Here is an 11,865-nt window from a genome sequence, read left to right on the forward strand (position 1 = left end):
TGCGAAAGTGCAGAATCACTCCAGCATCCCCTTAAATCATTCAGTATCATAGATAGGAAATCAATTAAATTTTGAATCCGGCTAACTTCCATTTAATAAATATTTAATTAAAATTATCTGGATCACTCACAAACCTTTTTAATTGCACTACAAACGTCTTCATACGAAATACCAACGATTTCATATAAAAATTTTATCTAATTTATCTATTGCGCTAAGTATACGGTGGAAAAATAATTAATTAATTACAAACAAACGAATGACTCACAAACCTTTCTAATTGCACTAGAAACGTCTACATACGAAATACAAACGATTGCATATAGAAATTATTTAAATTAATACATTCAGTCGGCGTCAAGTATGAGCGAATCAAACATCGTCCTGTGTTTCACAGTAATAGCATTCTGCAACAACTGCATTATTTTCAAATTCGACTTTACGTTCATAAATGAATTTGTTACAATTTAGTAACCAATTGTAATATTTTTTTGAAGCCATAACTTGGAATTATTCTGTCTTTCCTAGAAAACACAATAGAAATATAGAAAATAATTGAATTATAATTCTGATGAAAATTCATTCCAAACAGTTTCATATTATGCACCTTAATTGGTAAGCACGTTTGAGGTCCTGTCGCTTGAAGGTTAGAACTGTCTTTTAAACACAGATTTGCTGCTTCTTGCTATTTTTCATGTGCCATAGTTGCTGCTGTAACAATTCTGCGACAAAAGTAATCACGTGACCCTTTTTGTCGCTGAAACGGCCGGTTCGAGCGACACGTGAAAATGTACCTTTACTGCTACCTACAGAGAGTTCCGTTTGGGACGTGGAGTGTACAATATGTCTTCTAACCTAAAAGAAAAATTTTTGATTCTGCGGGCCCGATAGTCGAGCCTCTGCTTTGTATAATATCACCAATTAATCGTCTATAATTCTATAACGTCTATAATTCTACAACGTCTATTGGTTCGTCATGATCGTGTCGGGAGCCGGGCGCCATAATTAGAAGAAGACTACCTACAGAATATTGTGGGATTCTGCTAGCTCTTTCGCCTCGACGTTTCTGACACTTTGCCAGCAAATATTTTATAATTGTTTATTAAAATAATTGGGAGAAAAATGTCTTACGAGACATCTGTAGATATGGAACTACGAAAATTGAGACCTTCTGAGTTATATACTTTAGGAACCATATTAAATATTGGTGACTCGTGGAAAAAATTAATGTCTATTGTAACTAAAGAAGGAAACGTTCCTAAATTTAGTAGTGACGATATCAGGTAATTTACAACGTGTATTATCATGTCATTTACATAAATATTAAGCTTGAGTCCTCTTTATATTTCGATAAAATTACACTTATTCGATATCCTTTTCTGTAAAAATAAATATCTAAGAACAAAAATCATTGCTCAGTAATTAATTAACTGCTATTTACATTGTAAAACATTCAGAATTTGTGTAGAATCTATATAATTAATCAGCTACTTCTACTTAAAACAAGTTAATGGAAAAAGTAAACATAAAGTCAAAGAAATCATCTTCATATTTAGCATTATTAAAAGATTTCTAATAATAAATTTTATTACATTTTCCTCGTGTCATTTGTCATTAATAATAAATTAATTAATATTTTGATTGACATTGCATGATTAGGCTTATTGAACAAGCGGCACGCAGCAATAAACGCAATGCAGGTGAAATATTTTTGTATGAATGGGGTACCATGGGGAGAAAGAGACCAACATTGAAGTTATTACTGGAACTTCTTACAAAAGCAGAATTATTTCGGGCTGCTGACTATGTGGCATGTGATATATTAAAACGTGAGTTTTATAATTTTATATAAAGAATGCCCAATAATTGTATAGCGTTATTCCTTATTGTAAACTGAGGCAAAAAATCCTGAATTACTTTTTTCTATAGTATTTTATAAAGCAGCAATTTGGAATAAAATTAATCCAATCAGCGCTAGATCTTTTAAACAGATGTAGGTTACGCTTGGTACATGAGTATTCCGCTGCTACTCAGTGAAAACAGCAGTCTAAAGCCCGCTGCAGACGATGCTATTTTTCCTGCTGGATTGCTTGCGATTTACTAAATTACTAGGAATCCTGAGTGCTGAATGGTGCAACGATAGTAATTTATTAGATTGCAAGCAATCCAGCAGGAAAAATAGCATCGTCTGCAGCGGGCTTAAATGATGTCGATATGACATGAAAATCGTTATTTGTCGTCATTGTATCAAGGAAATATTTGAACATGATGAAAAATTGACACTATCTGTTTTGACGCTGTATGCGATAAAAGATCATGTAAAAAGGTGCAAATAGATGTCTGGATGACAATTATAGTGTTATAGAGGGTGAGGAAAAAGGGGCGTGTCCCGTTTGGACACGTAACGATTGGACACCGCTCGATTGGACACGCACTATTGGACACACATTATTGGACACCGAAATCATTGGACACCGCATTATTGGACACAAGTATTATTGGACACAAGCATTATTGGACACCGCATTATTGGATACTGCATTTTTGGACACCGCATTTTTGTACACCGCATTATTGGACACAAGCATTGCAAGTTTGGACACTGCATTTTCGGACACCGCATTATTGGACACCGCATTTTTGTACACCGCATTATTGAACACAAGCATTGCAAGATTGGACACTGCATTGGGGTTGTCTCGATTGCGCACATAACCGATCGCACACGGCAATATTTCCCGATCGGACACAGGCTCCATCGGACACAGGCCCGATCGGACACAGACTCGATCGGACACTCTAATGGGTTTTCAAGTGTTTATAACATGAAATTTAAGGCAAACTGTGACTCTAGATGGGTCGGGATATTTATATATCTTTAACCCGGGTTAACTGTTCTGTAAAGCAGATAATTTTCCATCATTTGTAAGTCCATACGCCCACAAGAATATTGTGCTTTACAGAAATACGCAAACCCGATACAAAATGTGTCCGATTGGGCCTGTGTCCGGTCGAGTCCGTGTCCGATCGGGCCTGTGTCCGATCGAGCCTGTGTCCGATCGGGAAATGTTGCCGTGTCCGATCGGTTATGTGCGCAATCGGGACAATCCCAATGCAATGTCCAATCTTGCAATGCTTGTGTTCAATAATGCGGTGTACAAAAATGCAGTGTCCAAAAATGCGGTGTCCAATAATGCAGTGTCCAATAATGCGGTGTCCGAAAATGTAGTGTCCAATCTTGCAATGCTTGTGTCCAATAATGCGGTGTACAAAAATGCGGTGTCCAATAATGCGGTGTCCAATAATGCTTGTGTCCGATAATGCGGTGTCCAATAATGCGTGTCCAATAGTGCGTGTCCAATCGAGCGGTGTCCAATCGTTACGTGTTCAATAGAAGGTCACCCAGGAAAAAGTATGGAAACCCCTAAATTTTTCAAAAACTGCATTTTAGAAACAAATGTTTGAGACGAAAGTTATATGATTTTAAAGGGGACATAAGATGGTGTTATTAATTTAACCTTGGATAGTCGTTTGAAGGTTACATAAAGGTAATCTTGAATTTTTAAAATGAAAACCTGCATTTTTATTATAGTATCTTTTCTTATTAATTAATTGGAATAACTTTTGTCTGAAACATTGGTAACGGCGTTATATTTTTTTCTGTAACTGTAACGATAACGTAGTTACCGTTTCTTTTTTTTATTAACGGTTACGAATATAACAGTTATTTTTATCGTTACTTTTCATATTTTATACTTTATAAATCTTTTATACATATATTGTACTTTATGACTCGATCTTCAAGAATTTTGATACTGTATATGTTATAAGACTTATAAGTTATAAAACTTATAAAGCTTTAGGCGCTAGTGCGCAAGTATGCGATATATACAGCCCATACAGCACGCATGTCTAAGACATCTTTTTAAGACGTCTTTTAGATATGTATGTCTAAAAAACGACTTAAAGATGTCTTTTAGACACACGTGCTGTATGGGAAGATACAACGACGATAGAGATTAATCTTATCCAAACAATTCTATAATCAAAATCCTATAATAATTCTTGTAGTTGCATTTTAAGAACAATAAATTAATGTTTTATTTAGTCTTATCTCTTATCTCGTTGCCATTAAAAGTAACGAAAAAAAGGAACGAATCGTTACTTTTTAAATAATGGTAACGGTAACTAGTTACCTTTTTATTCGGTAACGAGTAACGGTAACTAGTTATTTTTAAAAAGTAACTTTCCTATCCTTGTCAATTTCTTTAACTTGTTGCATATAACAATCTTTCATCTTGCGTTTGAACAATACTTTCATAGAGCAAGTATTTTACGATTTATTTAAGATTGTCATGTTAGACGACACCTTGTATACATATACATAGGGGAGAGTGGGCATGAAAGAGCCAGTATTTTTCAAAGTATGAAAAAAGTATTTAATCTGTTATTAGTAAAATAAAACCGCTTTTTAACAATAGTGTACTTATTTATCTATAAGATCAATTTAACAAAAAAATTTTATTTAGTGAATAACATATTTTATTCACCTTTTTTTAAAAATAGGGATTTCGGCTCTTTCATCACAACATGGCTTTGAAAGAGCCATCACTGGTTTTGAAGAAGCCGGATACTAAATTCTAATAACACAAATAAAATGAAAATATGTTATCCTTTAACAAAAATGATCTTCTTCGAAAACTAATAAATGTCTGAAAGATAGAAAATATAAAATTTCTAATTAGCTATGCTAGCACCAGTATAACCTATAAACCGTGAAGAATGCTGTTTTATAATGCAGAAATACTTGAAAATCTATTTACAATAGGTATGCATAATGAAGAAGCCAGGCAAAGTGGCAATGAAAGAACCGGCTTTTTCATAGCTCTCGAATCAACATTGGCTCTTTCATAACATCATGTGTCAAAAATCTAACCATGAAATATCTGATAAACCAAAATAAACAAGAGAGTTGTATTTGATTAAAAAATACTTTTCCTAAAAGCTAATCACAAATAAATGTAAAAGACATGGAAATTTAACTCAAACAATTTACTTTTTGTCGTAATAATCTTTAACCTCTCATCACGGACACGCCGTTTTCACGTTGACTGTCAAATGTTTATGGATGACGCAGTTTCAGTGTTGCTATCAAATCAAAAATTAAAAAATTTTTGGTTACATTCAGTTAGTTGAAATATGAGGTGGCTCTTTCAAAACATGGCTCTTTCATACCCATTCTCCCCTATATATGTATATTGTATATACGTATGTATAAAAAATATATAAGTATATAAGTGTATATAAGTATATATGTGTATTCTTATTTAATATAATTTTGTTTTAGTTTTGCAATTATTCTTGTAGAAAGTAATTGTTTACTTTAACATCAAGCAAACATCAAAATAACAGTCTAAATAACCATCAAGGCATAGGACGTTTCGCAGTCAAATTATCATCATTTTGTCATTATTTTGACTACTCATACCCCTCATCAATTTTGATGACATTTTGATATCAATTTGATTAGGCTGTTGTCACTGGATAGGTTGTCATGCACTCACATTATTAGGCGCGTGGTTCACCGATGTATATTTGTCTAAAAAATAATACCGATTGGATTAACTTTACTCCATAAGTATACTGTTTTATTAAAATTTATAGAAAACAATAATTTAAGACTTTGATTCAATTTTTTATGATCAACATTATACAATTAGTGAGCACTCTTTAAGAAATGCCCTGTATATAAAAAACATTTTTAGTACGTTTAACTAAAAAAGTAATTATTTTTACTTATTATACAGAGGAAATACCAAAGAGACCTGTTTATGGTCCAGCTGCTTCTATCGATATAAGCGGTGCAGTCATCATTAACGAATTACCTTATGAGCAAATGCTTCCACACAATAATTTTGATGTGGGATCAACATCAGAGATTTCAGAAAGTAATGAAATATACCCATCTGAAAAAGATGTACAGGCAGCTGTACCTGCTGATAGACAGGCAGTGCAAAGTTATAGATATGAAGAAGTATTATCTGAAGAATTGCCAGTTTTTCTTAACAACTGTAAATAATTTACAAAAAGTGCTCAATATGTAAATAAAGAAACGTTTATATTTATTATAACCATGTTTGTATATAACTGTGTAAAGCAATAAATGTTTAATATTGATCCAAGTTTAAACTTGTCTATTATTGAAATATATGGTATACAGGTATACCTATGTATACATGGTGTTACGGATAAGCTATCCACCCGCGTGCTCGTATACAGGTTGAACGGAAACATTTTTCAATTATGTGAAGACTGAAAGAAATATAAGTTGTTTATTACAGTAAGTTGAACCTTAATAAAAAAGGTTGTTTACCAAAAAGTAAATAAAGTGGAAACATAATAAAACTGGATACAAGATGCTCTTTTTTTATTAATAATTAATCATGTACGTTTTGACTAACTTAAATGTAGCTATCCTAACAGTGTTATCAAATCAAATGTACAGAAGAAACTTTTCATATTGTTGCAACTACAAATTTTATTTTAAATTTACAATGTAAACTTATATACAAGTTCTGTCTAGAGACATGGTAATGTCTCGCATCATGTATTTTTCTTCCTAAATATAAATTACATGAAACGTTATTCATTTCTCCAAATAATCACTTTATTAGGATTATTTGACTTAAAATTACGATTTATAAGTTTTAAAACGTAAAACAAACGCATTCTAAAAAATAATTTTTTAAAATATAAATGTGGAAAATTCTGACACGGATGTTTAAACGTAATTAATTCAGTCTTTGTCAACAATGTTTTAATGACATTTTTGTCTAGACTAACGCATTCAAAATGATCATTAAAAATCATCTCTAAATAGCAAACGTAAAAAACAAAATTGTTATGTGGCGTTTTTAATTTGCTCCAAATAAAATTTTTACTTTGGTGTGCTTTAAAAAAACAATAAATTGTTGAGTCCTCAAATTCTACGTGATCAATAGTATATTCTTCGCAAACTTTGCATGAATGTTTGTTCAAACATTTCTTAATCAAATAACTGCATATGTAACGGATTGAATTTTTTTCTATCAAATCAAGCTTCTGATATTCTATGTCATCTGACGTAAAGTCATCGAAAATTCCTTTTTCAGAAATTTCCTTAACTTCTTCGGGTTCATATTGATCTAGTCTGGTTAGATTCAACAAAATGTTGTCAAAATCGACTTTATAATGTTTGTTCTCAGTGTTAAAAAAATTGTGAAACACTAATTTTTTGAATGTTCTAACAAATGCTATGACTGGAAGATTTAAACAACTTCCTCCTTCTAGACGAATTTTCTCAAATAAGTGTTTAACATCTTGATTTAATCTCCGAGTTTGCAAAGAAAGGAAACCTCTTTTTTTAAGATATTTCCATAATTGCAGTACGGCATAAATAGTAACTTTCCAACCATCGATGAATTTCATCTGATTTGTCACATTGTGTCCATTGTAATTGACAACTATGAACGAATCGAAGAAATCTAGACATTCTTGTAAAAATGCTACTTGAAAATCATTTCCTTCAAAAACATGGGCGTGTAGTTTTTCACCCTTGTATTTTGCGGTAGAATTTAACATATCGAAAAGTTTATCCATCTTGTCAATGAACATTACCGTTCCAATTGCTTCAGCTGATATTTTTTCTAACTGAATGTATGTATCTATACCTGCTACCACGGATTGACTGAAAAGCTGAGTAGCTCGTTCGGTTTTCATTTTTTCAGAGGGACTTGGATTAATATGTGAGCTAGTTAATTTCGGCACTAACTTGAACTGTACCATTTGATTCATGTTATAAAATTGTCTTACATATTCCATCTTAGCAAAAAATTGACCAAACATGAAATTATGGTTTAAAAACTTATTTCGGGTTGCTTTCAACAAATATGGGACATCATACATAAAAAAAATTTTTTGATTGTTTAGTGTAAAATATGGGGTTTGACGCGTAATTCCTAGATTGTTTGAAAGCTGTCTATTGTTACGACCCATATCACACACCACAATTACAACTTTTAGACCAATATTTTGCAACTTACAAATGCATTGTTCAAGTAACTGTTGTAAAACTGTACTTGAACAAGCTGTACTTGAAAGTTCGTACGCAAGCGGTTGTTTCCAATCGCTAAAAATACCTCTTGCAATAAAAACACATGAAAATTGTGCTGGTTTGAATTGTTTTTCTTTTCTATTGTCACAAAAGCCGATGATTTTGTCGGCTTTTATGCCATAAAACAAGTGGCATTTTAGAGACATTTCATCGAAGCAAACCATGCAGTATTTTTCAGATTCTTTCATATTTAAAATTTTAATGCTGAGTAAATCGAATACATTTTGATTTATACCGCTCGTAAAAGAAGTATTGCTTATCATTCTGTTAAGAGTCGCTCTGGATGGAAAAGAAAATATCGACGACAAAGTTCTGTATGTTTTTGGTCCTTTGAAATACAGATTCAAGTACAGTCTTTTAATTTTTAAGGAATATTTCCGATTATTGACCATTTTGTTTTGAGTTAATACTTGTTGTTTAACAAATAGTGCCGTTTGGGGGGAGAAATATTCATCGCAATATTTTAAGAATTGATCTTTGCTTATATCCATTTTTTCAATTTTTTCTCGCAGAGCAGAATTCTCGTTTTTTAGAAATCTTTTTTCTTTCTGTAAATTTAATTTTCTTGGACTACAATCCCATATATTTTGTGTTGTTTGAGTTTCTTTATCAAGATTTTGTTTCGCAGATAGTTGGACTTCATTGTGTTGTGTATTCTTTAAATTTTTTTCTGGAGAAAGTGGACGGACAACATCGCAAGGCGCAGCAACTGTGATTTTAGGTTTGGCTGCAATATCGTACTTCGATGAAGAAACGACGATTGCAGGTTGAAGAGAAGTATAGACGCTATGAATTGGCTTCAAGATAACAGTTTTAGGCGCGATCTGATTACGATTTATTCCAAAATCGTGTAAGCTGATGGTAGCATTTTCAGCAGTAGATGAAATGTTTGTTTGTACATTCGTATAATTCTGAAATAATTGTGAAATTGATAATATAAAAATAATTAAAGGTACTTTTAATTTCAAATTCAAGTATAAATAGAACATAAATTCGGTCGTCAAAAATCAATAAAATTTGATAAATCAAAAAGCACAAAGTAAATAAGAGCAACAATTTTTCTATGACTAAAATACAATTAGCTCACCATTTTGCTAACCAATGATACTGAAGTATCAGTTTGTGGGAGAGACTCGGATACTACTGCAGTTCCTGTGTAATCGTGATCAAAGTTTGTTTTGCTCTGGAAAAAAAATAATGAAATTTGAGAATATAGGTATAACTCATTTTTTACTACATTATTTTTTGAATCATAAAAAGGACAGAAGATTTGTACTTGAAAAGTGGATTCTTCGATTATCGAAACATATGGTTCCATCAATTCCAATACTGCTTCTTGAGAAGAATCTAAAACAATCTGTGTAAAATTAATAATTAGATTATTTTGAATCTATTACTTATTAATTTTACAGCTTTTGTATGTAATAAGTATCTCAGATATACAGGGTGCTCTCGGATTAAATGGCCAAACTTGAAAGATGTATTTAGAACCTCAAAGCAAGACAAATTTTCCTCTGGAAATATGCTTGTAAACGTTCCGTTCACGAGATATTGACTTCTGAAGTTATGAACTGTTAGGAATGAATAATTTCGAAATAATTTAGATTTATCCTCTTTATTGCTTTTTAATAATAAAAATTTAATTATTAAACGTTTTGGTCAAAATGATGGCCTCCAGCTTGGAGACATGCATTGCACCTATCGATGACAGAATGAGTGGCTGACTGACATTGTGCGTCTGTAATTTCGTTATACGCCTGCACTATCCTCCGTTTTAATGATTGAAGATCATTAACAGGCACTTCATACCAGTTTATTCGACGAAAGCATTCAACGAACTAAGTACGATGATACGACGCTTTGTTTACCATAAAAGCCTATCAATGACCTTCGATTTCGTAAACAAAGTTCCGTCGTACTGTATGTTTTGCGATTGGTTTTTAAATCAAACAAATTATGATTTACAATTCTCGCAAAACATTTTATGGACAGATGAAGCCATATTTACCAGACAAGGAATTCTGAATCAAAGAAATAGTCATATTTCGAAATTATTCATTCCTAAAAGTTCATAGCTTCAGACGTCAATATCTCTTGAACGGAACGTTTACGAGCATATTTCCAGAGGACAATTTTTCTTGCTTTGAGGTCCTAAATACATCTTTCAAGTTTGGCCAGTTAACCCGGGAACACCCTGTATGATCAATTTCAACATGTAGTACCGATGTTTCTGCCAGTGAATTATTATTCGGGAGGATCTCTACATTCTAAGCAATATAAAATAAACTTTAATGATATTTCACTTGTAGTTTATATTTTATATCAATGTGAGTTAATTTATTCTTTGATTTACTATCCTAATTATCCTAATATGATATGTTCTGAGAATGTTCTGAGAATATTACAAACATATATATTCTCAGAATATATGGTATCCCAGTCAGCAAAATGTTAACAGATTGGCATCAGATTCGCCAGAAACTCACACCAAAACTATAGCCATCTGTGTCTGCATTTGGCTTTTGTTTTGGCAACAGAGTCTGTAAAGCATACGCTCTCAACAGATTGTCGGCAGAAACCGAGCAGGTTCAGATCACAGATGACATAAGTGAGCAGATTTTGTTGTATTTGTGTAGACATGCTGGTAACATGTCGATTATATCAGTTCCTGTATGCAATCTGCAGTCTTTTTGCATTCAACATTTGTAGTGGGCATTTGACGAAAACTGTTCTGGCAGATTTAGTTGTCTGGGACATTCCCAGCAAGCATGATGACATCAAAAGATGTATTATTGACGTCAGAGACATCAATAAATATTATTAATAAGTCATTTGACGTTATCCTAGATTTGTTGGATTTGTATATTTTACAAAAGTACAAGAATTCTCTCTCTCGAGTACTTACGTCAATATTCCGATCATTTTCTTGATTTTCAGTGAGATTCAGAGTTGGGTGAGCTGAAGGAAGCAAACGATTTTTCAAATGATTTGAATACATTTTCTCTTCAAAGTGGTCACTGCAAATCCTGTTGGTCGCATATAAAGATTCTGCCGTTTTCAGCGTAAGATCCTGACGATTGCATGCAATTGCCCATTGCTTTGCCCTAAAATTATTTTTGATTATGTTTAACTAAAAAATCTTTAGCTTGTAAATGTAAAAAAATTGAGAATATGTATATGTATAACCTCTTATCATCCTTAGGAAAGCGAAAGAAACGGTAACTCAAATTCCTATCAGTATTTTTACAGCTTTTGACACTACATTTCCTGTTTTTCCGCATTTTCAAATTAATTATTAATGTTATCGGCCAGTATCACTCATGAGTAAAGACCTATTTACTCATAAGGTTTGTTTTTATTGCTGAACTATCTGCACTAGTATACACTAGTGGCACCGGAACGTTCTTTATTGCGGTGCAATATAACCCAAGTGCGTTCTTTATTCCGGTGCAATGAAATTTAGTGTAATATATACAGAGTGTTACTTAAAGACCGCCCACCAAGTACATACATAGCGTTATTCCTTATAAAATTCTGAGTCGAAAAGTCCTGAACCATTTTTTTTCTAATGAATGAGTCAATCCACTGAGCACCGGCCTTTAGCCGGGCGGCACGTCAGTGAGCCGTGCGCCTGGTAGTGTGCGGACCTGTGTATAAGACCATGGCCGGACTGCCGGGAGGGCTATTGGTTAGGCAGGTTAGGGTACTATTAC

At 32.8% G+C, this 11,865-nt stretch overlaps 1 protein-coding gene across 1 annotated transcript; it reads left to right on the top strand.

Annotated features, from left to right (window-relative positions):
* Positions 1-807: 807 nt before the first annotated feature.
* On the top strand, positions 808-6,189 carry LOC105558553 (protein Tube). The gene is made up of 3 exons (XM_012006298.1): positions 808-1,283; positions 1,660-1,829; positions 5,808-6,189. The coding sequence occupies exons 1-3, from the start codon at positions 1,123-1,125 to the stop codon at positions 6,077-6,079; spliced, it is 603 nt and encodes a 200-aa protein (XP_011861688.1). The 5' UTR covers positions 808-1,122; the 3' UTR covers positions 6,080-6,189.
* Positions 6,190-11,865: the final 5,676 nt, after the last annotated feature.

Source organism: Vollenhovia emeryi, unplaced genomic scaffold, assembly GCF_000949405.1.
Source record: "Vollenhovia emeryi isolate VEMERY1.0 unplaced genomic scaffold, V.emery_V1.0 DF939333.1, whole genome shotgun sequence".
Lineage (NCBI taxonomy): Eukaryota > Metazoa > Arthropoda > Insecta > Hymenoptera > Formicidae > Vollenhovia > Vollenhovia emeryi.

Excerpts from the sequence above, each read along its gene's own strand:
- LOC105558553 (XM_012006298.1), top strand. The coding sequence starts at position 1,123 with ATGTCTTACGAGACATCTGTAGATATGGAACTACGAAAATTGAGACCT. Across the intron at positions 1,284-1,659 it reads TTTAGTAGTGACGATATCAG|GCTTATTGAACAAGCGGCAC; the intron begins GTAATTTACAAC and ends TTGCATGATTAG. Across the intron at positions 1,830-5,807 it reads GGCATGTGATATATTAAAAC|AGGAAATACCAAAGAGACCT; the intron begins GTGAGTTTTATA and ends CTTATTATACAG.